The sequence below is a fragment of the Doryrhamphus excisus genome, chromosome 22, assembly GCF_030265055.1.
Source record: "Doryrhamphus excisus isolate RoL2022-K1 chromosome 22, RoL_Dexc_1.0, whole genome shotgun sequence".
NCBI lineage: Eukaryota > Metazoa > Chordata > Actinopteri > Syngnathiformes > Syngnathidae > Doryrhamphus > Doryrhamphus excisus.
In genome coordinates this window covers 2846015-2872979 of record NC_080487.1, presented here as the reverse complement: position 1 = coordinate 2872979, position 26965 = coordinate 2846015, and the positions used below count along the sequence as shown (strand labels likewise).

General features: G+C 40.5%; 1 protein-coding gene across 1 annotated transcript; it reads right to left on the bottom strand.

The window, feature by feature from the left end:
• Window positions 1–326: 326 nt before the first annotated feature.
• On the bottom strand, window positions 327–26099 carry antxr1c (ANTXR cell adhesion molecule 1c). Its single transcript, XM_058062222.1, has 18 exons — window positions 25291–26099; window positions 16303–16374; window positions 15683–15754; window positions 15291–15372; window positions 14444–14474; window positions 14251–14324; window positions 14054–14122; window positions 13155–13235; window positions 12934–12994; window positions 12381–12479; window positions 12226–12295; window positions 11513–11591; window positions 9417–9512; window positions 9235–9273; window positions 8769–8867; window positions 8535–8699; window positions 6669–6749; window positions 327–4277 (listed from the first exon to the last, which is right to left on the bottom strand). Exons 1-18 carry the CDS (start codon window positions 25446–25448, stop codon window positions 4014–4016), a joined length of 1692 nt encoding a protein of 563 aa, XP_057918205.1. The 5' UTR covers window positions 25449–26099; the 3' UTR covers window positions 327–4013.
• Between the last annotated feature and the right edge of the window lie 866 nt (window positions 26100–26965).

The window sequence follows — 26965 nt, the reverse complement described above, 5'->3', positions numbered from 1 at the left end:
TATTATAATACCAACTATAATGGGTAATACAAGTGTAAAGGTGATGCTAATAATGCTAAAAAATGCTAAAAAAACATATTTAGAAAGTCAAACAGGTTTTCTATGCTCTAACTATGAATATATTCTATGTATAAATAAGAAAACAGGCCCGGAACCAATTACTCGCTATAAACGAGGGACAACTATTAGCGGAATTAGATTGTTTGTCTTGTAATACCATTTTGTTCCTCAAGAGGCAACAATGAGTCACCCTCAATCAAATAATATCTGTGACATTCATAACGTAATCGAGAATAAATAATAAAGAAGCTGATAGAAGCCTGGAAGTCAACCTTTATTGATACAGTTCAAAAATTCAAATCATATATATCTGCTGTTTATATGTTAAAAACACAGATTGGCATAACACATCTGTATTAGGAATGTCATGTACTGTATCTACATTGGTAAAGGCCAACGGTAAAGGCTGTTCTCTTGTCATTTCTTTGAGGCCAAGACCACATAGCATACGAGTCCTGCGAGTAATAATACCTACAGATGACAATGTCACTCGAACACGTGTCAAAACAAAACAAAACAGTGTCAAGTGCATTGAAAATAATCTCAAAGATATATATATGCCGTGAAAAAGTGGACATGTTTGAAGTTCAATACGTAAGTTGGATAACAACTCGCTCCTTCTTTATGGCAATAGAAGAAAAATTGTGAATGAAAAATAGATACAAACTTTATAGACTTTATATGACTTATCATTTATGGCAATAAGGCAACATTCCTTGTGAAACCACAATTGATTTGGAACGTGTTTTGTACCAGCGTTCATACATGGCATGACTGCGTGATGCAGGTGAAAAACACCAAAACGTACAAAAACAAAACAAAAAATAATGACATGAAAATTGATGAGTATTAAAGGAATACCAACTTTTTTTAACCCCTTTTCCAAAATACTCTCACTGGACACTTCATTAGGCACAGCTGCTCAACTTAATGAAAGTTTAAAAAAATATATATAATAATAATATTACATAGTTGTACCAACTGTCCATAAATAATTGGAGCATATGTATCACTGTATACAAAAAGCCCACAATGGTCATGTTTTTTTGTCAAGCGTTGAGATTTCGCACTTTGCTGAGCGACCCTTAAAGGCATCATAGTTTCTGTGAGACCCAAATAATATGATATAAGACGATCCCTACTGTTTTTAAAAATAATATTTTTTAAGACGTGACTTTTCATAAAAACACAGTGTACCAGTTGGTAGATTAAAATTAATTAAAATTATTCATTCATTCATTTTCTACTGCTTTTCCTCACAAGGGTCACGGGGGGTGCTGGAGCCTCTCCCAGCTGTCTTTGGGCGAGAGGCGGGGTACACCCTGGACTGGTGGCCAGCCAATCACAGGGCACATATAGACAAACAACCATTCACACTCACATTCATACCTACATTATGGTACCTAGCATGTTTTTGGAATGTGGGAGGAAACCGGAGTACCCGGAGAAAACCCACGCATGCACGGGGAGAACATGCAAACTCCACACAGAGATGGTCGAGGGTGGAGTTGAACCCTTGTCTCCTAGCTGTGAGGTCTAACCACTCGACCTCCGTGCCGCCCCTAATTAAAATTAAAATTATTAAAATTAATAAGGATATTAAATTTTGGTTAGATGACTTTGCTACATTGATCACCATTATCTTAAAGTGAACATAACAAGGGATGGATGGATTATAATATCGGCGTGATATCAGCATGGGTTGATATCGGTATCAGATTTTTTCCCAATCATGTCACATAAATGTTCATTCCACTACAGGGCATATGTCATGTGACATATATCGGTGTGGGTATTGATATGATATCGGAAATTGAGAGATGGACAATATCGGTTTTTGGCAAAAAGCTAAATCGGACATAACTAAATATAACCCTTTTAGATGCTTTAAAAAAAACAAACTTCTATGTAGCAGCTGCTCTGACACCTTCTGGTTATTAGATTCCGAAGACAGGACGTTCTCTGGAAAAATAGCACCCTATATTTGCGTCCATATTGCCCGTCCATCCATTTTCTATAAAAATATAATGAAAAATATCCCCAATATTGGATGTGACTGATGATACAGCTGAACCTAATTTTGCGTCCAGTGAATTCATGCGGTATTTGACCCGAATTCAAACCTCATCAAATGTAACAAATGTCAACAACGCAACGAGGTGCTAAAAAGCTGGTAGTCCTTATTTGACTGGCTAGCTGTTTCTAGACTGCGCACACAGTGTTCCATGTCGGTGCTTGTCGATATTCAAGTACTCTCTTCTATTTCTCTCGGGAAGTCTGTAATAAATTAGATGCTCTGTGAACTGCCCTGCAGTTGTAATGTGACGGCTGATGATAAAACTGTAGACATAACATACAAAGAATATAAGAAGTGTGTCAAAATATTAAAAAAAAAAAACAAAAGATGAGGAGCACTGTCAACCTGATTTTGTGGCAGCTTTGGAGTCACGAGTTCTCCATTTCATGCACGCTGACAAAAACAGCAAGAGAAAACATCCAGCGGTCTATGTGCGCAGATAGAAAACAACCAAACGACATAACCATGAAATGACGTACTGTATAGCTGTGTTCTAAATCAAACTCTACAATCCAAAGCCTCTAATTACACAACAAAAAACTGCATCATGAAAACATTATGTAAATAACAAACTTCTGTACACGTCCCTGTTATTGCATGTAAAAAAAAACTTACTGCTTTAAAAGGATGCTTTTCCTGAATAACAAATGTGCTGTTTTAGCATGTTAACAAAATTAGCACCGACATTTTGAGCAAATCATCCAATGAATCCTCTAAATATTCAGATTGAATTCTTGATTTCTAAGGCATAACTCAGTAGTTGATCAAATAAATCATATGTATTGCTTGGAATGACTTTGGTCCATAAAGGCTTTTGCTGTCCTGCAACAATCATCTCGTAAAAGAGTCTCCCTGCGTCACCCCGTTCACTTTGGATCGGACTAAACGTAACACATGCTAGTCAACAATAGTAGCTCGGTAGCCGACTGGAGGAATCCAAACGCTCCAAACACGGAAATGACACGGAAACGCCACCGGTAGCCTGGCTCACCACCAACGTGTGGCATTTCTCTCATTTTTGACATGTTTTTGTTCTCCATTTGTGTTGTTTTTTTTATTGTACAAATATTTCAACATTTGCATGTTCTTTATCTCTTAATTTTATGATTTTATCGCAATAATATTTCGGCTTAATTGTTGTGAGATTACAATTTTTTTTGCAACCTATTTGCAACCAAAAATTGCAACTTTATTTTTGTTTTGTTCCTTTAATATCTTTAATATTTTTTCTTTCTTATTTCAACTTGAATGTGATTTTTAAAATGTATTTTAAATGTATTTTTTAAAAAATTTTTATGTATTATTTATGTATTATTCTCAAAAAATGATGGCTTTTTTTCTCACAATATTAGCATTTCAAAATCCTAATATTTGAACTTTATTATCGTCTTTATTATGATTATTTATTAAGATAACTGCTGTTTGTTTCCATGTTTCTATGTGACTGTAGCATTTTCCTGTTGTATTTGGTTCACGGTGCGTTCGAGATCATTTCTGAGTGTTGGGATGTTGGCCCCTGTCGGCCATTTTACATTTCTTTCATTGACCAGAATGCTTGTTTTTGGAAATGGTGGACTCCAAGAAAGAACGCAAAGACAGCTTCCCTTAAAATGTGACTCTCACATTAGTCAACACTCTTTGGAGTTATTTGCATAGAAATTTGCAAACATACGAAGTCACTGAAGGCCTCATTGATGATGTAATTATCATCCTGACAGTCTTACCCAATCATGAAGATGATCTTTGGTGAATAGCAGAAGGATCCATGGCTGGAGGACTAACTATCAGACTGAAAGTCAACCAGTCAGTCAGTGAAGCCCAAGCGAGTCCATCAGGGACGGGGGGTGTGGGGTGTGGCATCTTTTACCTGGGTCATTCATGGTCGCAGGCTGGGCGGCGGACGCGATGGCGGTGGACAGGGAAGGCCGGGGGGCGTGCGGGACGGAGGGGGTCCCGGCGGTAGATTAGCCACGGGGGGTGCTTTGGCGGGAGGGCTGGAGATGGTAGGGGACTCGGGGGTGGCGCGGGTGGGGGGGCGGTAGTTGGGTGCAGGCGGTGAGGGCCTGTGAATTGGGGAGCGGGGCGCCGACTTGGCTGACAGGGAGCCTTCTTTCACTCTTGTGAAGTTGATGCATCGACCCTGAAGTTGAAGACATGAAGACATGAAGACATGTCCGTTTACCAAGAGTAGCTTAATAAGCTATATATATGTGTCAATTTATTCTATCATCGTGTAATACAGCTGCATAATCTGAAAATGTAACATCTGTACATATTTTCCAGCTATTTTCTAGTCTACAACAAACTAGGGGTGGCTGGATCTATAGTATTGATACCAAGGATATCAGTCATGCTAGTATCAGACTGATACTAGCATGACAACATTAATATTTGTCATTTTTCTCCATGTTTTTGTTCATGTTGTTATGGTAATTCCGTATACAGTTATATTATTTACAAAGTAATGGAATAAGTCAATTTGACTGAGAGACAACATAAAGGCAAAATCATAAAATCATCTTATCCTCACGAGGGTGCTGGAGCCTATCCCAGCTGTCTTCGGGCGAGAGGCACATATAGACATCACAATCACAGGGCACATATAGACAAACAACCATTCACACTCACATTCATACCTATGGACAATTTGGGTTGCTGGAGCCTATCCCAGCTATCTTCGGGCGAGAGGCACATATAGACATCACAATCACAGGGCACATATAGACAAACAACCATTCACACTCACATTCATACCTATAGACAATTTTGGTTGCTGGAGCCTATCCCAGCCATTCCCACTCACATTCATACCTATGGACAATTTGGGGTGCTGGAGCCTACCCCAGCCATTCCCACTCACATTCATACCTATGGACAATTTGGGGTGCTGGAGCCTATCCCAGCCATTCCCACTCACATTCATACCTATGGACAATTTGGGGTGCTGGAGCCTATCCCAGCCATTCCCACTCACATTCATACCTATGGACAATTTGGGGTGCTGGAGCCTATCCCAGCCATTCACACTCACATTCATAACTATGGACAATTTGGAGTGGCTAATTAACCTAGCATGTTTTTGGAATGTGGGAGGAAACCGGAGTACCCGGAGAAAACCCACGCATGCACGGGGAGAACATGCAAACTCCACACAGATATGACTGAGGGTGGAATTGAACTCGGGTCTCCTAGCTGTGAGGCCTGCGCTCTAACCACTTGTTCACCGTGCAGCCCTAAAATCATTTAATGACACCGTGTTTACTTTGGATGGGCCCATTTAAAAAATCTCCCATCCCTGTAAAAAAAAATTTGTCAAATTCAATTTTTGTTAAGCCACACCCCTTAAAATGCAGACGCACCAATCACAGATCAGTAACCACCAAGCACCTGGCATAGAAAATAGATGGATGTATTGACATTTTAGCTGTATTGTCATGTATTTTTGTACATTTTTACCAACTTAAGAGTGATATATTATTTTGGACTAAACATCCAGCAATTTGCAACGGTGTGAATGCTGAATGACTGTATTCACTGTATTTAATTTCTAGTGTGTCTGCAGCCCGAACAAGGATAGTCTACTCATCCTGTCTTCCTGTCCCATTCACACATCTCCACTGACCCGACACCTGCTTCGCATTACAGACCAGAAATGCGCTCTAAAGCCTCACTCTTATCCTGGAGTTTGATAGCTGTGATTTCACTTGGTTTATTTTCAAATCCCCGGGTTTTGTATTAGAAAATCATAGATAAGAGTTGATGTGTGAGTTGAAAGCGACTATATGTTTTGGTAATATCGTTTGTTTTTATTCATTTTGTTATCATCTGCATGTCTCCCTCCCAGCCATTAGGCCTCGGTCCAAACACCAAAAAAAAAAATCATGCTTGTCTTGCAGAAAAAGGTTCCAATAATTCTTTTAACAGGAATTCCTCATTTAAGAGTGTTTTCTTGGCATGGTAAACAGGTACAGCTTATTCTGCCCTCCAGATACTAAAAGTCCCCCTGATTCTGTGTCAACCTGGCAACCGAGGTGAAAAAAAACAAAGATGATGGATTTGATTTCTGTCACCATTGTGTCTCTACTGCCCAGTCAGACCAACTTGCTTCGTTCTCCATGACGCAATTCTCATCTCTAAGAAGAAACCATGCCTTTTTCCACTAAAGTAATATGCGGTTTGTGATGAGGCCTCAGAAATATCTCCAGGCCAGCTCATTTCCAGGCAATGGAATGTTGTATGTTCACCCTGAGTGGAAACAAGCATCTTTGAATGTAATCTTTCAATTTAAATAAGTGTTACCTGAACTTTATTTGGAAAAAAAAAAAAAATTGCCAAATCACACAAGATGAGGCGTACTCGTGAGCTTTTCGGGTTTGTTTTGTTGCCACGGAATGCATGTTCTTCACGTACAAATGGCTGTTTCATCATTATCGGTCAATCAAACTTGACTTTTTGGACTTCTTCACCGGTTTGCATGATAATCTGTGGAGACGTACAGTATGACACCATCATAGTTCTGCAGTATACTTACATGATCCCCAGGCTGGGGTCTCATCAAAGAGACCTGGTCATAACCACGGCGAAACAGAGCCCAGATAGCGTCCAGTTTACCCTGAACAAGACAGCAGAATAGCTGATGTTAGAACAACAATAATTGTGACTATTGCATGAAAATATGCTGCGACTTAAGTCTAATATTTATGCATAACCATGCGGCATCCTGGATTAACGGGATTGAGGTTCTGTCCTTACATAAGTTGCGTACAGTCAGCATACATAGTGACTGGCCTTTTTCCTGCCGCTGACTGAGGAGTGTAGAGTTTCAGCATGAATCACGGCACAACCGCGGCCTGATGGGCTGCCTCGTACAAAAAATACACAAGACCGTACAGTTCCACGAGCAGCGCATACAGATAACAGTGTGCACGACGACGCTGCCCCCGTGAATAGCCGGTGTTGTTGCACAGAGCTCTCTATTCACTTGCTAAAACCCAAGTATTACTGCTTCCAAGTCTAATAGTCACTTTGACAGCGCTAGAGAACTCCTTCGGCGATAGACTGCTTCACCCCAAGTGTGTAAAGGAGCGATATAGCAGGTCCTTTCTTCCTGCAGCTGCTTCCAATAGACTTCTACACCTACATCTGTGTAATACTTGCTTTTATAGTCAGTATACATAGTTGCTCCAGACCCCAATTCACTGTGCAATATCTGATCAACCTCCATGTGCAATATTAAGGGCTTTAAATGCAATATACAGTAAACCTCGGATATATCGGATTCAATTGTTCCCACTGGTTTTGTCCGATATAAGCGAAATCTGTTATATGCGTATACCGGAAAATATCCGTTTTACGCATATATCGGATTTATATCCGGTATATGCGTAAATCGGATTTTATCCGTTATAAAAAGGCACTTCCTTGACTATGTTTCCAATGTACCTGGACGCGCAGGCAACGCTGCAAACGCTGCAAATGACGTCGTATAGCGGCCTGTCACGATTCGGCGAATCGGAGCGCCACGATGCGGCCATCCGATATATGCGAGGGAAATTTAATGGAAATGCATTGGAACGGGACTGGAGATTTTGTCCGAAATAGGCGAAATCCGTTATAAAAAATCCGATATATGCAATGAATTTTTATTGGAAATGCATTACAGAAAAATCGGTTCTTTTTTTATCTGTCCGTTGTGAGCGAATTTCCGATATATCCGAGTCCGATATATCCGAGGTTTACTGTACTAAGTTCTATGTGAAGTATTTCTTGTCTACTCTCTAACAAGATCTCAGTGTATAGACTGGTCATATATGTCATCTCGTTTCATATTATCTACATACTGTATTGTATATAACTCTGGGAAAAACTGTTGATTTTGTTAATACTTGGGTTGTTTATATTGTTTATTTTTCTATTTTGGGTATTTTGTACTGCTTAACTGAGTCTGTACTCTTGCTGCTGTGCAATACAAATTTCCCCACTGAGGGACGAATAAAGGCATATCTTAATCTTAATAATGTTAGTATCTGGAGTAGATATTAGTATATATTTTTGGATGTATCAAAGAAAAAACATTGCAACTTTCGCCTCTCGGTCTGTTTGATTTCAGCCAAACTGGCTGGCAACTGCTCAAAAATGAGGAAAAAAACTGTAACTTGGTGGATGCTTGATGCTTGTACATGCAGTAGACTGAATATAATGGCCATGCAGTTATACACATAAACACTTAGAATAAGTCTATAAACAGCTAGTGGTAGAAAATGCTCTTTCCGGCACGAGGCATTTGTAGATGACTACACTGGGGCCTTTTTCTACATTTCTCAGTACATGGGGATTATCCTTAAGCTACCCTAACACGAGGAAGAAAAGCACTGAAGGAAACTGAAGGCGTTCTTACCCGGATGGGTGTGTACCACTTTCGGTTTTGAGGCGCCTTTTTGGGAGATTTCTTGGGCTTTGGCTCGAAGGGTTCGTATTCCTGTTCTGGCATTTTTACCACGGCGTTCTTCGGTTTCTCCAGCTTTGCCCCTTCCTCGGTGGAGCCCTTTCCGCCCCATCGCACCTTTTTTTAGTGAAAGAAACAGGAACTTTTATTAGGCTGTCAACAATATCCATTTTGTCATCTTCTCACCTCCATCCTCTTGATGCCTCCAATTCCTCTTCCTCCATAATATGAGGCATCCACAGTGGGCCACTTTTTCTTTGGTAGACCATCTTCATCATCTGATTCCTATAAGACATGTTATAAATATATATATATATACTATATCATTGGGAGTGACCAGGATGGATAGGATTAGGAATGAGTACAGAAGAGGCGCATTACATGTTAGAGGCCTTGGAGATAAAGTCAGACGGGCCAGACTGAGATGTTTCGGTTTCTGCCGATAACGATATGGGTGCGCCAGTGCTTCACACAACAGCAAGCTTGCTAGCTCAGTATGGCCGTGGTTTTGATTTATTTCAATGTTTTGCCTCTAAATTGCAATTTGCAATGACTGTAAAGCGCTGTAAGGCGTCTTTTATTGGTACTTCCAATCTAATATCAGTTATTTCAGTTGACTCTAAGTCAGGAATTTTTAAGGTTTCCAACTTACAGGCTCAGGAGGAGGTGGAGGTGGAGGTTCTTTGATCACCTAGAAAAAGCACCAGAAATGACACGTTCATAGAGATGGAAACAACCATTCAATTCATTCAGCTCCTCATTTAGAGTGCCCAAAGATTAATTTTTTTTTAAACATTTTTAGAGAAATTTTAGAACAAGGTTTAATGTTCTTACCACCGTGCAACAGAGAGGCCAGAACCACCACATGATGAGCAAGGCCAACAGGAGAAATAACACCAGCAGGGTGATGAGGAGAATGGTGCCATCAAACTGTAGATGACATAGCATATTACAGTGGAACCTTGGTTAGCGTCAAGAATTTGTTCCAGAATGTCTGACGCTAACGGAAAATTTTTTTCCCAGTAGAAATCATGTAAATCCAATGAAGCTAAGGACGTCATGTGATAAAAATACATAAGAACATAGTTGGACTCGGGCAGTGTATTAATAACACAACAATACGCTGGTTGTATTGTATGTTAACCAGAAAATGTACATAAACCAAGGCAAAATTTTGCTGTATATTTTTGGCATTAACTGCAAAACACACGCTAACCAAGGTTCCACTGTATGTAAAATTAAAGTTTTGTCCAACTACTGGACTCCAATTTGTATATTTTTAATACCAAAAAGGTGAAATCATGTCTGCAAGCTATAATAAGAGTCCAGGAAGCCAAGAGATGTTTGTTTGTCCTGCTCACTCTTAACTTTGCATCGCTCCTCAATTAAACAATCATGAAACACACAATGACGTAAAGATGAAACTTCCAGGACGAGAAAAGCTTTTTTTTTTTTCCTCGATGACAGCTTTTCATGTAAGCCAGAGGGATCTTCCAAAAACAAATACATCAGCAGCTTGGAAGTAATTGTCCACAAGCTAAATATGGTTTGCATCATGGGCAGCAGATGAGGATCACATGTGGTTGGAGTTAAGCCTATGTATCTTGCGGTAACAGGACACGGGCTGTTTATCTGAAATCAGCGGTGAGTCCACCATTTCCTAGAAGTCTTTCAAAGGAGTTTGTCAGTTTCTTGAAAACACTTGATTGGTTGGCAAAGGCACAAAGTAATACGACTCCATTGCAAGAAGAGCATTTGGTATTTACCTGTTATTTACCTTTTTACCTTCTATTGCTGATACAAGAAAAAAAAATCAGGTTTTGGAATACAAAATCACTTATCACTTATCAATAATTACTTATTTTATCCTAAATTTACCATTAATTTATTTTTTCAAATCATTATAGACCATTGTTTCCCAACTGCAGTCGGCTTCATAGTTTATTTGTCAAATATTCATTCATTCGCGGGGATTGCTGGAGCCTATCCCAGCTGTCTTGGGGCGAGAGGCGGTGTACACCCTGGACTGGTGGCCAGCCAATCACAGGGCACATATAGACAAACAACCATTCACACTCACATTCATACCTATGGACAATTTGGAGTGGCTAATTAACCTAGCATGTTTTTGGAATGTGGGAGGAAACCGGAGTACCCGGAGAAAACCCACGCATGCACGGGGAGAACATGCAAACTCCACACAGAGATGTCCGAGGGTGGGATTGAACTCGGGTCTCCTAGCTGTGAGGTCTGCGCGCTAACCACTCGACCGCCGTGCAGCCCTTGTTTTTTTATTTTAAACTTATATTAGTACTTGTATATTTCTTAGCTAACCTTTGAGTGTTAAGTTGGTGTGTGATAAATAGTTATTTTCATGTGCACCCTGGACTGGTGGCCAGCCAATCACAGGGCACATATAGACAAACAACCATTCACACTCACATTCATACCTATGGACAATTTGGACCGGCCAATTAACCTAGCATGTTTTTGGAATGTGGGAGGAAACCGGAGTACCCGGAGAAAACCCACGCATGCACGGGGAGAACATGCAAACTCCACTCCTTGTCAAATATTTTTAAGCGTAAAAATGTCCAAATGAAGAATGGTCACTAGGTGTGAGTAGTTTTAATACTGATGAGACAGTAGCCACTGCAGGAAGTACACTGTCAAATAACACAAAAAAACATCAACAACTCTGTTATAGTCTCTATTATATTAGGTAATACAGGTGTAAATGTGACTATAGGGGTGTTATTTCATGACTAGAGGGCTCTAATAATGTTAGAAACTCGTATTCCTTTTTAAAAAGAAGGAAATTCACTTATCCCGGTTGAGTCTGGGACCAATTAACCGCAATAAACGAGGGATTACAGTTATGGGTCGGGACCCAAAAGTGGGTGGAATTAGAAAGCGACGCGTCCACTTACACACTCTGTGGTGGTGATGTGCACATTGCTGCTGATGAAAGACAGACCATCATTCATGCTCACTTGGAGATAAATCACCCTGAAAGAAAACAAGCAGCAACTTAATTAGCTCATGGAATACGACGCTCCACGCCAGACACTTTATTCAATTTGATGTATTTTGGAATGAAGTCATTTGAGCTGGCTAACAAATAACGTCATTGAGCTGTCATTGTAAAGTGTAGCATCATTAACGAATAAAGAAAGCGAGTCCTTTTCTATCTACGAGTCAACTAAGTCCTCTTGATGGCTTAAATCCTTTCATTCTTCAAGCGTGGAAAAACAATTCTGTGAAATCCCGGTGATGTTCCTAAAAACATGTGCATGAAACACACACGTTTGGACCCACCACACGCCAAAGCCCTCGCTTGCGATGCATTTGAGTACCAGGTGAATGTAAAAAGAGGTCTTGCAGATGGAAAAGCAGACCTCATGACTGCTAGGCTTGACTTGACTTTGACACTTAAAAGCCGGGTTAGATCGGTCGGTAGTTGAAATTCCTGAACAGCACGACGACGTCATTGACAGCAAACCACAACAAGCGAAGCATCTTTGCTATTAAGGGCGTCCAAATGCAAATGACATTTTGACAACACTGTTTTTCACGGTTTGTGGTAAAAAACGTGATGCACGTGCTTAGCTCCTTTTTTTTTTAAATGTTCATATTCACTTACTTCCCGACTTCATCAATGACAGGAGCCGGACACAGCAAGAACGTGTTCTCCACACCAGCAGGCTTTTCATCTAGAACGCAAAGCATTTGTCATTGAGGTTCAAAACCGAGCAACGAGTCCACTTCCTTGGCATCAAACATCAAGATTCTACTTACTGATTGTAATGGTGTCGTTGATTTTAAAGCTGCACAGCACCTGGTTGATGTTCCTGGCATGGAGGAACCCGTTTCCCCTCACCACCACTTGGAAAGACTCTGGTTACATGCCAAGATATTTGACACGTTACACAATGCCAAGACAAATGACGTCTGATGCTGCCTCGTTCGTGTTCAAATCTGAAGGTTAAATGAGGTGTCGCTGACCCTCAGGTGGGAACGTTTTTAAGCAGGAAGTTTGGTTTGTTAGTTCAGGTGAGTACAGTAAGAAGTTTGGAGTCACTCCGCATTTTGGGGTAAAAATAAATGATGGAAAAGGATATTTTGTCTACATTTTAAGGTGAAATATTCAGTATAACCTGTTTTAATAAAAAAATTAAAGGGACAGAACAGTAAACGTCGTTCCCATTTATATATACAGTATTCATATTTTTATGTCCTTACAGTCTGGATCAGAATACAAATGAATGTTATCCAGTACAAGTATCCTGTAATGGCATTAACTGTGTGTGTGTGTGTATGTGTGTGTGTATGTGTGTGTTGCAGCCCCCACCTCCAGCACACACACTGGAGGGTTCAGCAGCCAAAATCTCAATGCAAGATTTCTTGATAATCTGAAGGGATGGAAAACATACAATGTAAAACGAACACTTGAACACAACACGATTTCAATCAAACAGCATCACATTAACGAAGTTCACCGAGTTCACATTTTTTATATGCGTGCGTTAATTGGGAATGCTTTCCATGCACTGAGAAGAAGAGTTTATTTACCGAATCAATAACACCCCTGAGGGCGTGGAAGCCGCCCAAAACAGGAAACACATGCTCGATGGTATCTGCGATGGTCGCCAGCTGTAGACGTAAGTGGAGAGACATCAGGTGTGAGTACAAAGGAGGAAGTATTGTTTCGACCCAATACAACAAAACTGCATTTTGGAGTCACCTTTTATTGTGGCCAGCCAATTTCACATTTTTTTGTTAAAATGTTATTTTTGTTCACATTGCAAAAAAAATTGACACATTGATCGAGCTGGATGATATATAGATATTTAAAAAAAATGCATATCGTTCATATTGATATAGACTGGATTTGATTGCAAGGTTTCAAAATGGCGGCGCCCGTGTGCAAGCTAGTTACTGTTCTGCTGCGTTTTTAGTGTTTTATACTGTTTTAGTTATTACTTTCTTGTAGTTTTTGGTGCCAAACCGACCCTTTAAGCGAGTGTGCAGCTATGGACGTTCATCTTGTTGTTTACACTCTGGAGCACCCTTTTGCTACACGGAGAGATCGGATATCCCCGCTGAGATACAGAGGAGGAGAGGCTGCGTAGCGGGAGTGAAAATCGAAAAAGACGGTATAAAGGTTTAAAGCATAAAGACGGTATTAACAATGTTTACCGTTTGTCGTTATGGGGAACGGGAAATGGAAGCGCTAACGGCGCTAACCAGGCTGCGGAGACACTACCGTGAGCGCAGCACGATTGCACTGAAGAAAGTGTTGTCCGTGCGCAAAAGTCCGTCACATGCATTTACGTGTGTGTTTACACGGAAAATCACAACGAAGATCCAAGACGCTACAGAAATTAATTGATTAACCTGTTAACATTTCAAGTTTTCTTAGCACACTGGCATGCAGCCTTGCAAGGTTTACACATCTGTGTCATGTTTACCTGCGTCTCATTGAAGTCTTTGACGCCAACGCAGTACACAATAGCTCCAAGGGACCTGGCCCGCTCGGCCTGTTGGAAAACAGTGTATGAATTTTTCTGTAGAAAAGCATTCAATCAAACATTAAAAAGGTGTAAAAGGTGTAAAAAACGGTAGCAATGTCCTTCCTGCGGGCACCGCTTTATGGTGTGGTTACTACCTGTTGCTGCGCAGAGATAAGTTGGCCTTCTTGCAGCTCTCCATCCGTGAGTGCGATGATCACACTGGCCTTGCCTGGGAAACACAAAGACGCGAGGAGTTGCCACAAGTAAAGTCATTTGACTATAGCGAGTCGAAATATTTGATGTAAAATATGTCATTTAAAACGACTCTCATAGTCACAATCTGCTTACCAAAGTTCTCATGGTAGATCTGCTCATTTGCCTTTTAAAGGAAAAGAAAAGACAATTCTTTCAGTGATCCCCATAGATCAGGGGTCGGGAACCTTTTTGGCTAAGAGAGCCATGAAGGCCAGATATTTTAAAATGTGTATCTGTGAGAGCCATATACATTTTGAATGCAATAAAATGTGTGCATTTTTATGTAAGACCAACAGTTTTAGATATAATGGGCTCTAATTATGTAGACCAGGCACATTACCCCACGCCAATGGGGTGTGGCCAGCACTTTCGTGAGCAGCGCAGTGTCTAATAATAAATCAAATACTTGCTGCCATTAATGCAACTTCTGCTGCTGCATAGTTTTGAACCGTATTCAGTACACGTATTGCATTCTTTTGGCCATCTTCACCAGAAGGCTTGGTTCTGCAGCTTTAGCTATTTGACTAAAGGAGGAAAGTTTACATTTACATGTTTTTTTGACATCTTAATGACCGAGGTAGACTACAGCATTACTCAGTAATAATCAAGTTTTGGTGTTTGACCTGGAAAATATCATCAGGAAAGATAGATATGGTTGGCCGTATTGCAGTAGAAAATAGATGGACGAATTAAAATGCATAAGAAAGTTGTTGATTTTGAATATTTTTTTTCAACAGTCATTTCTGTGATGGTTTACTTTAAAATGTTAGCAAAAATGCATTTTTATTGTGGTAAGAAATGCTTGAGAGCCAGATACAGTCATCAAAAGAGCCCTACCTGGCTCCCGAGCCATAGGTTCCCTACCTCTGCCATAGATGCTGATCCTTTGTATTTAAATCCCATATATGATGCCAGATTGCATTGTACGTATAAAACCTACCATATGCAGTCCAAGATGCATGAACGTATCTCCACCTGGAATCTCTCTTTTAAGAGCATTCAGCCCCTTTTTGATGTCCACCCTGCAAAGATGAAAGATGATAATGATAAAAGCAACCGTGCGCATGTTTTCAATGAAGTGGTCTTTTTTTATCAAGGCTATAAAAAGCACAGTAACAGTTACATGGTCACATGGGCTCATTTTCAGCTGTGTGTCGGCGTAGCGTGGAACATCTGCTTTCACTCTGGTGCCATGCTTTCAATTGTTTTTTTTTTTTGCTGACGATTGCTTCCTCTTGCGTGAGAGCAAACGGCGATGTGGTGTCATTCAGTTTTGAGCTATAGCCGCCATTGCAAACTTATTGATATTGAAATATGAATCAAAGGACTTACCTGCTCTCAGTAAGTTTGAGGATGGTGAATGCTCGAGAGGAGAATGTTATGAATGACATCCTAAGCATGGGACTGCAAAAGAAAAACGCATTGAATTGCATTAAAGGGGACATATTTTGGGATGTATAGACATATATATATACATAAATAATGCCCAGTTTATTGGGGTGATAAGAGAATTATTTATAAATTGATTTTTTTTTTTAAATGGAGCATAGAAAACCTGTTGACAACTTTGTAAATATGGCTTCTAAACATGATTACAGCATTTTCAAGCTTAAAAGCAGTTATTTAATTTAAAAGCAGATTATTTTGTATTATATGAAATGCAGTTTGGTCAAAAAAGGAGCTCATTTTGTGGTTAAGATGGATGGTTCCCCGGCAGGCTATACATTCTGGACTGTCATAACTGATTGATACATCAAGCGTTTTAACATATGCTGGAATGTACCGTAGTGTAGCTAGGGATACATTTCATTTTATTACACTGCAATGTGTTTCTTTGTGGAGATCTCGTTTGTGCCCCTCCAAAAAAAAGTCTCGTACATATGAAAGATGTTACTTAAAAGTGTTATCTTTAGTATTGAAATTCTTGTAATGGATGCTGTCCCCTTGCTTACCTTTTGAATTTTTCTGCTAAATTTTCCACAAAATCGTAGATTTCATTCCAGTGATCCTTCACACTGCCGGATCTAAGACACAAAAACAACAAATTCAGTCTTTTACAGCAACTTTAACACAATATTTGGATTGGGATTTGAAAGAAAATACAATCAGTACTACACACAGTTGTAGCATTTGGGAACAAATATGAGAAAATGAGTAAAATATAGTATAAATCTACTATGTGCATTGTCAGAAAACACATAAACTGTATTATTTTTGAATAAAATACTAGCAATTACTTCCAAAGTTTGATGTGGTTATTTACAAAATAATCGTTTTAATCCTTGCGCCTGAAACAACCAGTTTGGCCCTGCCCACGGAGCGATGCCGGGCAATGCCCTGGTGCTGGGGGTTGATTCCTCGGCCTTATTCATTAGTGGCTACCGTGCCCTGAAAAGCTGCCGGAGGGCAGAGGAAATAGGTCCATGTCTCCGAGGGGAGCGCCATAAAACTGGTCTATAAATGAACAGAAAGGCAACATATGGAGAAGGCCAAGTGTTGCTGTTGGTGTGTGTGTGTTTTTGCTAATTGGTAAAAAAAAAAAAAGTCTGAGCAATCCCGAAGGCGTCTTCCGGCACAAATGTGAACAGTCAGCAGTTTATGGAGAGATGACACATGGGAAATGAGCTAAATGACTGCGGTTGAAACTGAAGGCCCATTCAAAAGATGACGCCTACTCGGAATACACTTTAAAGCAGACAGAATGTTATTTTAGGTGCCGACCGACTGATGTAACGATATTAGACAGGAACTCGCCAACATGTGTGTTCCTGTTTCTATTTATGACGTGGCTGAGGGTCAACATTATTTTTCCCACAGTGCTCAAATGAGGCTTATGTTATCCAACTTCCTTTATTTCAGGATAGTTGTCGCTTTTTCTTGAAAATTTTGCAGCCAGAGAGTGTTTTTCCATTCAGTTTGATGCCTGATTTTACACAATTAATTTAAGTCTTTTTACTGTTTTTACCAGTTGGGCCTGGGTGCATCTCCCCTGGAGCTGACCCTGACCCCTGAGTTGGTATGGTCGGGGGAATGCAGATTTGCCCTGCATCCATCCATTTTCTATACCGCTCTGTGCAAGAGGTACACCAATCACAGGGCACATATAGATCAAGAATAAAGAAAATCAATCAATCAGTAATAAATAAATAAATATAATAATAATAATAAAACGGCAAATAATAAAAACGTAAGAAACCACATATAGTTTGTGGGTAGACAAATTATTTTTTTCAGATTCAAATGAACAAAGCATTATTAGAGCCCTGTAGACATGACAAAACACGACTATAGTCACATTTATACTCTTTTTATTTACAACATATTGCGCAACTGCAGGGTCTCGCAAACTAGAGAGCTAGCGACCTAAACGGTAGCCTTCAAGTTATTTCCTTTAAACTTAAATAGCCAAAAACTTACCACTTCCACACGGATAGGGAGGATAACTATTATTATTATCATTATTTAACCTTTAACATGAACATTAATCAAACGTAATAATTTTTTCTGGGTACATGATACCATATAGCATCCATATCAAACATTAAACTTTCATATCAAGGCGGGGGCCTCAAACTAGTGTCCTGCGGGCCACATATGGCCCGCGGGCTGCGTGTTTGAGACCCGTGTTCTAACCACTTCATGATTTATGGAGTATTTTGTCCAAATAAACGTACTATAGTGCCCAACTGGTATGTTGCAATAAGAAAAATAATGGCATCAGATCTATACAACAAATTGGTCGGCCATTCTGCAATCTTTCCTTGGGTAGTCTTTGATTTATTATTGTTGGCAATGGAGCTGTGATTACTTGGTAAGGCCTTCTGAATATCTTCGCTTCTGCCAAGTCACATGACGGATACATGACGGTAAATAAACATGGTGGAATATGGTTTAAAAAAGCATCGTCCCACCCATCAGTGCTCAGTGAGTTTTAGAAATTCCCCCTGCAGACCACACATGCTGAGAATATCTGGTCCTAAAACACAAAGAGGGCTTCCACAATAACAAGGACTCCATGAACTCTGGCGTCTGCTTCTGCGCAGAAAGAAACGGTGGCCAACTTTCGACCTCAGCATTTTCTCCCTCTTGTTCGATGAATCGCTCCCCCACATCAAGGCTTTTCTCGTAATGCTGACTGAGCTGAGCGAGAGGACAAGACCTCAGAAGATAAACAATGTTGAAATGGTGTAACATACATAAAAGAATACACACTGACAGAAACAACGTCCACCCTGAAGGAATGGGGCCATTTTTTTTTTTTTTTATTGAGAGTAGATTGTTCCATTGTCTTTTTTTTTCAGCTGCAAATCGTCATCTCAAACTGTCATGTGTGATTATTTATTTAACGTCAGGGTGTGGGTAGAGACTAGTCGTTTTGCTTGGATCACTTCTATTGTCTGAGGTGGCCGTCATCGTGGGACCGAGGCCTAGCTTGCAGTTTCACTCACCTGTTCAAACACCACCGGGGAAAGGAAGTGTGTACGACTATTATTTTATCCTCCTCCACTTTTTGGTCATCTAATGTCGGTGGTTTGGGGCTTTCAAAGGTGAGAGCTGTCAGAATGTGCAGACTAAGCGATTGAGGCCAAGATCGGCTCAAAGTTGCATCATCCCAAAACCATCCAACCATTAACCAATTAAATATGAAATATTTAGTTGAAATATTCATTCATTCTTTCATTTTCTACCGCTTTTCCTCACGCTTTTCCAGGTACACCCTGGACTGGTGGCTAGCCAATCACAGGGCACATATAGACAAACAACCATTCACACTCACATTCATACCTATGGACAATTTGGAGTGGCTAATTAACCTAGCATGTTTTTGGAATGTGGGAGGAAACCGGAGTACCCGGAGAAAACCCACGCATGCACGGGGGGAGAACATGCAAACTCCACACAGAGATGGCCGAGGGTGGAATTGAACCCTGGTCTCCTAGCTGTGAGGTCTGCGTGCTAACCACTCCACCGCCATGCCGCCCTGGTTGAAATACTGTCTATATAAATTAACAATATTTCCCTTGTTTATGCAATGTTGTAATTTAGCATTTTAGCGCCTAACTTCCCATGAGTTCATATTGTGTTCTTTACTTTGTGGTGTATTATTATTATTATTCTATTATGGACTAGTGTAGGTGTTGTGTTTTCATCACTAGGCATCAAACCTCATGATTGGATGGGAAGCCTCTGTTGGGAATACAAATGTCGGAGACTATTTTCCCCCCACAAGTTGACCAGGTTTTTCTGTGTGAAAGAGTCACAGGCAGAATGGGAGTGAGGTAATGTGAAAAGTCTGTTGGCTGTTTTGCCTGCCAGATAAAGTGTGGCATTGATTTACTGAAGGTTTTTTTTGTGTGTGTATGCAACCTGCTTCCTTCAACACAGCTGGCAAACCAGTCAAAACAGCTCGGGCGTCTGGAAACGTAAGAAACATGTAGCGTGCTGACCTAAAAACAAATACCTATACGATCCTTTTGCACATTCTATACTTAAAGTTTACTGATGTAGACATTAGTATAATGTATGTACTACCTTCAGGAATACTATTTTGTCGACTATAGCTTATTATTCATCAAAAAGACAAGTGATGTAGTATTCCGGTCACTATGCAGTCAGTAGTGTTACATTAATGAGACATTACCTTTAATTACATCACCTTAACACAACATGGAGTCAACTATGCAATGTCCGGCACAATAGAGTGAGAAAAAGTGTGGAAGTGGTAAATTAAGTCTTCTTACTTGGTCCTTGGTCCCAACTTTGTTTGAACCACTTTCTTACATTTAGATAAAAAAACTGGAGGCTAATTAATTAGTTAGCTCAGTAGGTTGCTATACCGATTAACCACGATAAACGAGGGACGACTGGATTATATTGGAATTTCCGGCACAATAGAGTGAGAAAAAGTGTGGAAGTGGTAAATTAAGTCTTCTTACTTGGTCCTTGGTCCCCACTTTGTTTGAAGTACTTTCTTACGTTTAGATAAAAAAAAAACTGGAGGCTAACTAGTTAGTTAGCTCAGTAGCTTGCTATACCGATTAACCACGATAAACGAGGGACGACTGGATTTTATTGAAATGTCCGGCACAATAGAGTGAGAAAAAGTGTGGAAGTGGTAAATGAAGTCTTCTTACTTGGTCCTTGGTCCCAACTTTGTTTGAAGCACTTTCTTACGTTTAGAGAAAAAAAATGGAGGCTAACTAGTTAGTTAGCTCAGTAGCTTGCTATACCGATTAACCACGATAAACGAGGGACGACTGGATTATATTTGAAATCTTTTTCTAAATGTTTTGAGGTTCTCTTTTGATGCTAATGTCTTATTAAGTGGGATTGCTTAACTTCCTGTCGCTGATGTTTATATTGTTGTTGCTCGTTAGCGCCTCTGCTGGTTGCAACCAAGTTGTGCACTCTATTTTGGCTCGGTTGTTCAAACTACCCGACTCAAAAATGATGAAAAATCATTCAATCTGCTATCACACCCATATTTATTTTTTGTCGACTGCTTCTAACGTTCTGTATTTAAATCTTATTAGAGGTAAATGTGTGTTTAATCGATGCTAAGGCCGTGACGATGAGATGTCCGCGAAGGCGGATGACAGCATGTGGGAAAAAGCTGTGTTGGTCGACAGGCTTTGAAGCGTAAGAATGAAGCCGAAAGCCACAAAGTGTGAAAGATGGAAAAATAAAATTTCAAAAATCCCTTACAGCGACCAAGACGGCTGTCTGCCATTCCAGCTGGGCTTATCCAGACCACCCCCCCCCCCCCCCCCCCCCCGGCCTTGCAGCCAATGATGGTGCTTCAATTTAACTGACTGGGCACAAAGATTTGTTTGTTTAAAACCACTAACCTACTTTTACAGCCATTTCTACCATTTCTACAGGCACAGTCTTTACTGCACAACTATTGGGCTTATGCAGCACAGATACACAAAAAAGGTTTGGACAAAAAAGGGTGTTTCATACTAAAAACCTCTTACTTTATCTTCACACGGATTGGAAAAAAGTATTTAATTGCCTGATTTTCATTAATCGAAATATGGTCATCGTATTGAGCTCAAATCTCAATATAGTTAATTTGGTTAACTGTATGCGTCTTTGTTTACGTGCTTTGTAGTGCAGTGTCTACGTAATCATGTCGAAGGTGCTCACACTGCAGCAACTATAGTATGCAAGATTGAGACCTAGCGAGAACACTAGTAGTGGTTCGAGGCTAAAACATCTTTGAACAATCGGCTTCAGTGCATATGGAAACACTTTATGGTTACATTACACCATGCTATATAAATCCTGATTCAAGTTGAAGTGGAGGATGTACTGTGAAGAAAATCAATGACTTCATACAAGAAATACTAAAGTAAAGCTCCGGTAGTGTACAGCCTCTTTTGCCCCCAATGCCATTGGACTGGAACCAGTGGCGGGGTAAGGGTCCATGGGGGCTCAAAGCAAGAAATTATATATGGCGTCAATATAGACAACATATAGACAACAAGCACTGACACTCACATTCATACCTATGGCCAATTTAGAGTCACCAATTTGGGAAGAAGCAGTCGTACCCGGAACTAACTGTGTGGCCAACATGCTAACCACAAACCCACCGTGTGGCCCGCCTTCACTTCAGTTCCCAAGTCGTCTGTTCATACAGTTGTATATAAGTACATCCAAGTTATTTGGATCCGTCACCACTTCCCCCAAAGCCTGGAACAACATCAACACTGTAACCGTCACATGAAAGGAAATTGTTCAGGAGCAACCCAGGAACCAGCATGTCTCACGGCTTCGGAATTGACTAAAATTTGTAGGTGCCATTATGGAGGGGAAAAAAATCTAGTTAGACGAGACAAATATGAGTAATTTGGCCATAATAACACGATGTTTGGAGGAATCAAACCAACTGCCAAACACGGTGGTGATAGCATCATGCTCTGGGGTTGTTTTGCTGGTTGATGCACAAAGTGGATGAGGTCATAAAGGATGCGGACTACTTCCAAATTTACTTCAAATTAACATAAATGGCTGCAACTTGGACATATTTGGGTGTTCCAACAGTACAATCACAAAAACACACTTTAGCAGATGGAAGTCTTGAACCAGTCATGATGTGCTATATATATCACTATATTGACAGTTACTATGGTACCCATTATGTCATTGGATGCTCATATCACCTGGTATTTCGGTACATGACAAAAAATAAAAAACAAAACAAAACTTAAATTATGTTAGGAAAGCAGGAAGTGAACAAATGTAACAGTTACTGATTGTAAAAGTACCAGATGGAGGGGTAGGATTTAATAAGCTTTGCTTCTTCCTACTCCTTTTGGACATGTGGAACTGTGAACTGATTATGGGATGCATTCAATTGTAATCTGATGCATGTTCAAATGAAATTAAACCATTACCATTACCATTACCATTACCATTACCTTGTGAAAACCCCCAACCTCATTCATTGACTATGCGTTAAAGCCGTGTCAGTTGTATGAAACCAACAAATGACAATTAACTCAATTAACTCAATTAAGTCAGGAAGAGTTAGCTAAATATCTTGCTGGTGATGACAAAAATCTGATCAAGACGAAACTTGGGGGCTATTTAACCAAGTATTAGTATGTATACAGTATATTTCAACCTGTGAGTACAATAACTGAAGATGTACTTTGTGTAGTCATTCCAGCCTAGGAAAGTAAACATCCAATAAATCATCAAGTGGCCCAAACTGATATGAGATTCATTCCCATGATGAGTGTACTTCCGACTTTACATCTCTTCTAATGTATGGATTTATGGACCACCAGTGTCGCTTTTCCACAACGCTGTATATTTTGGGAGCTCATAAAACCGTAAGAGCGCCCAGCATTCTCTGTTCCATATGGATAAAGCCTGGGTCATGCTGTGTGTGCTAAAAAGCAGCGCCAACTTGAGTAAAGGGGCCGGGCGTCGCTGTAGGATGATTACTAATGAGCTTCCTCTTGTTTGAAGTTGAAGTTATGTCTAAGTCTTCCTCAGAGCGGGCACCGAAGCGCTGAAGCTGGCACGAGAGCCAACAATAGCAGCAACCTATACTCACGTTATTGTCAGCATATGTCTGTGTTTAGGGAACAAAGCGAGTCAACGATGGCCTCCACATCTGGCCAGCAGTCTTGTGTTTTAGCTTTAATTCAAGTTGTGGAGCAGATGCTCGTGCGTGCAGCTTGTCAAACATAAATCAGTGTGGATACGAGATTGTATATTCCTAATGAAGCCGTTCACTCAAGATCATCTGTTCAATAATTTCATTCATTCATTCATTCATTTTCTACCGCTTTTCCTCACGAGGGTTGCAGGGGTGCTGGAGCCTATCCCGGCTGTCTTCGGGCGAAAGGCGGGATGCACCGTGGATTGGTCACCAGCCAATCACACGGCATGTCCAATAATTTCTTCTTCAAATTCTATTATTTTTCCATAGACATTTTCTTTGCCATTAGGACCTAGTTTCACCTCTTGGATGGATTTATTCATTCATTCATTTTCTACCGCTTTTCCTCACGAGGGTTGCGGGGGGTGCTGGAGCATGTCTTCGGGCGAAGGGCGGGATGCACCGTGGACTGGTCACCAGCCAATCACAGGGCATGTCCAATAATTTCTTCTTCAAATTCTATTATTTTTCCATAGACATTTTCTTTGCCATTAAGAACTAGTTTCACCTCTTGGATGGATTTATTCATTCATTCATTTTCTACCGCTGTTCCTCACGAGGGTCGCGGGGGGTTCTGCTGGAGCCTATCCCGGCTGTCTTCGGGCGAAAAACGGTATACACCGTGGACTGGTCGCCAGCCAATCACACGGCATGTCCAAGAATTTCTTCTTCAAATTCTATTATTTTTCCATAGACATTTTCTTTGCCATTAAGAACTAGTTTAACCTCTTGGGTGGATTGATTAATTTATTAATTCATTCGTTTTCTACCGCTTTTCCTCACGAGGGTCGCGGCGGGTGCTGGAGCCTATCCCAGCTGTCTTCAGGCGAAAGGCGGGATACACCCTGGACTGGTCGCCAGCCAATCACACGGCATGTCCAATAATTTCTTCTTCAAATTCTATTATTTTTCCATAGACATTTTTTTAGACATTAAGAACTAGTTTCACCTCTTGGATGGATTGATAAATTGATAAATTGATAAACAGGGAGCTGGGTAGATCGATACTGTACATGGCCCTACAGATTAACCACGATAAATGGGCAGGTCGTTGGAAGGATTGGCTGATTATTGGCTGCTGGACGGATGGTGTATGAATGGATAGATTATAGCTAGATATAGGATAGATGGGTGAATAGATACACTGTAGATGGATGGAAAGATGGACAGAAAAATTGACAGATTGACTGATAGTTGAATGGATGGACAAATTGATGGACGGACTAAAATCCCCTACATGCAGGAACTGGGAATTTCATTTTCTTCCCTGGCAGAGTGATGAATGTTGCTGAAGTCCAGCACTGAGATGTCACCAAACCACAGCATTTTTCCACTGTGGGAGTACTGAGATTTGTAATGACAGAGTGATGGCTGAGCAAAAAAAAAAAAGAGGGAGGGATACATGTGGCTATAAAATGAGAGACCCTTTGCGCATTTAGAATGTCTTTGTTTTTTAAGGGGGGTGGGGGGTGGATTCTAAATTGGGGTCGAAAGAAAAACATGATTGTATCATCCAAACAGTCGCTTCTCTTTTTGCTGATTCAGCAAACCACAAGTCCGCCTCCTCCGCTGCGTCACCCCACGCACACGGATGCGGAGATGCTGATTTCAACTCATTGCTCTCACGCTGGTCTTTAAACAATCATGTTCATTTCGTCAAATCGTCACATTTCTCACACAAATGAAGCTTTAAAGGCAATCAAGAGTGGATGGAGATGTTTTGCCCTCATTTACCACTTTGGGAATCAATATTATAACTTACTTATCAAGAACAAAATAGAGGTCAAAAGCGCCCTGGCAGGAACTTTCCTCCTCCTCCTCCTCCGGCAGCTCGGGTTCGCCTCTGGCAGATGAAGTGAGCAAAAATAATCCAAACAAAACCAGAACAAGAGACATGTTCCACAACAATCTTGGCACCATTTCTTCTTTGTTGCAAAAAAAAATAAAAGTATTCCCTGAATGGCTTGGATTAAAAACACACGGATACAAATGTTCTCACATCCCAGAGTCAGCTTTAAAATGAGCGCGATGCAAGAAAGACAAAAGAAAAAACTGCAGCTGGAGTCTTTGTGAAAACGATTTATAATGGCGAAAAAAAGAAGTTTCCTGTCAGAGTGTCAAAACATGTTCGAACGGGGGCAACAAAAAAAGGAGTTAAGAAGAAGCGGCGAGTTGTTGGCATTGGAAGATCTGGGAGCCCGTGGGACAAGCTGGACTGAAATGGTCCAGGTTTCATATTTCAACATGAGGAGTAGAAAAGGAGAGAGAGAGAGAGAGAGAGAGAGAGAAAATGGGTCAACATCCCAATTTGCTCCTCCCACATCAGGCTGGGAATAAGGGCAAGGCGGGTTGGGAAGACCGTCCTTAGCTGGGATCTTAAAGTTGGACTTTTATACAATGTAAGCTTATTCTACTGACGTCTACACCAATGTTCGATTGCTTTCACTCTGGATGCATTAATGGAACAAAAACACACTCATATCAACATATTACATTGTATGGAAAATTGTAAATGATCTTTCACTTTCACTATGAACTATAAATCTCAAAGCACTTTGACTCTGATGACGCAGCATCAGTATCTTACCCAAGGATACTTCGACCTTCAGGTTGGGAGACGACCATATTGCAACCTTATTGTAGCCTAGACCAGGTGTGGGCAAACTACGGCCCGGGGGCCACATGCAGCCCACCAAGCGTTTGAATCCGGCCCCTCCAGTTGCTTTCTAAGTATTTCAACTTTTAACATACAAACTGGCAACATGACCTGCAAGTCAGATGTCTTCATTCATTCATTTTCTGGAGCCTATCCCAGCTGTCTTTGGGCGAGAGGCGGGGTACACCCTGGACTGGTGGCCAGCCAATCACAGGGCACATATAGACAAACAACCATTCACACTCACATTCATAACTATGGATAATTTGGAGTGGCTAATTAACCTAGCATGTTTTTGGAATGTGGGAGGCAACCGGAGTACCCGCAGAAAACCCACGCATGCACGGGGAGAACATGCAAACTCCACACTCCATCGAACCCTGGTCTCCTAGCTGTGAGGTCTGTGCGCCAACCACTCGACCACCGTGCCGCCCGTCAGATGTCTTATTTAGTAAAAAAAAAAAACAACAAAACTGTCAAATTAAATGACATAATTTGATGTGGTCTGATGTTTAAAGTACTCCCGAAAAAAGGGACATAAGAACAAAAAGCTGTATTCAACAGTATAACACTTTTACAGATAAAATTAGACAAATAATTCAAGGAAAATTATTAACATAAAATAGTGTGTATGTATTAAATATATGTTCTGGCACCCTGGAAAATTTTGTTAACTCGAGTCAAAATATTTGCCCACCCCTGGCTTAGACCATCTTTATGTAGATCAACAATTTTAGTCCACATCCTCAGAAAGTTCTTTGCCATAAAGTGCCATGTTGAA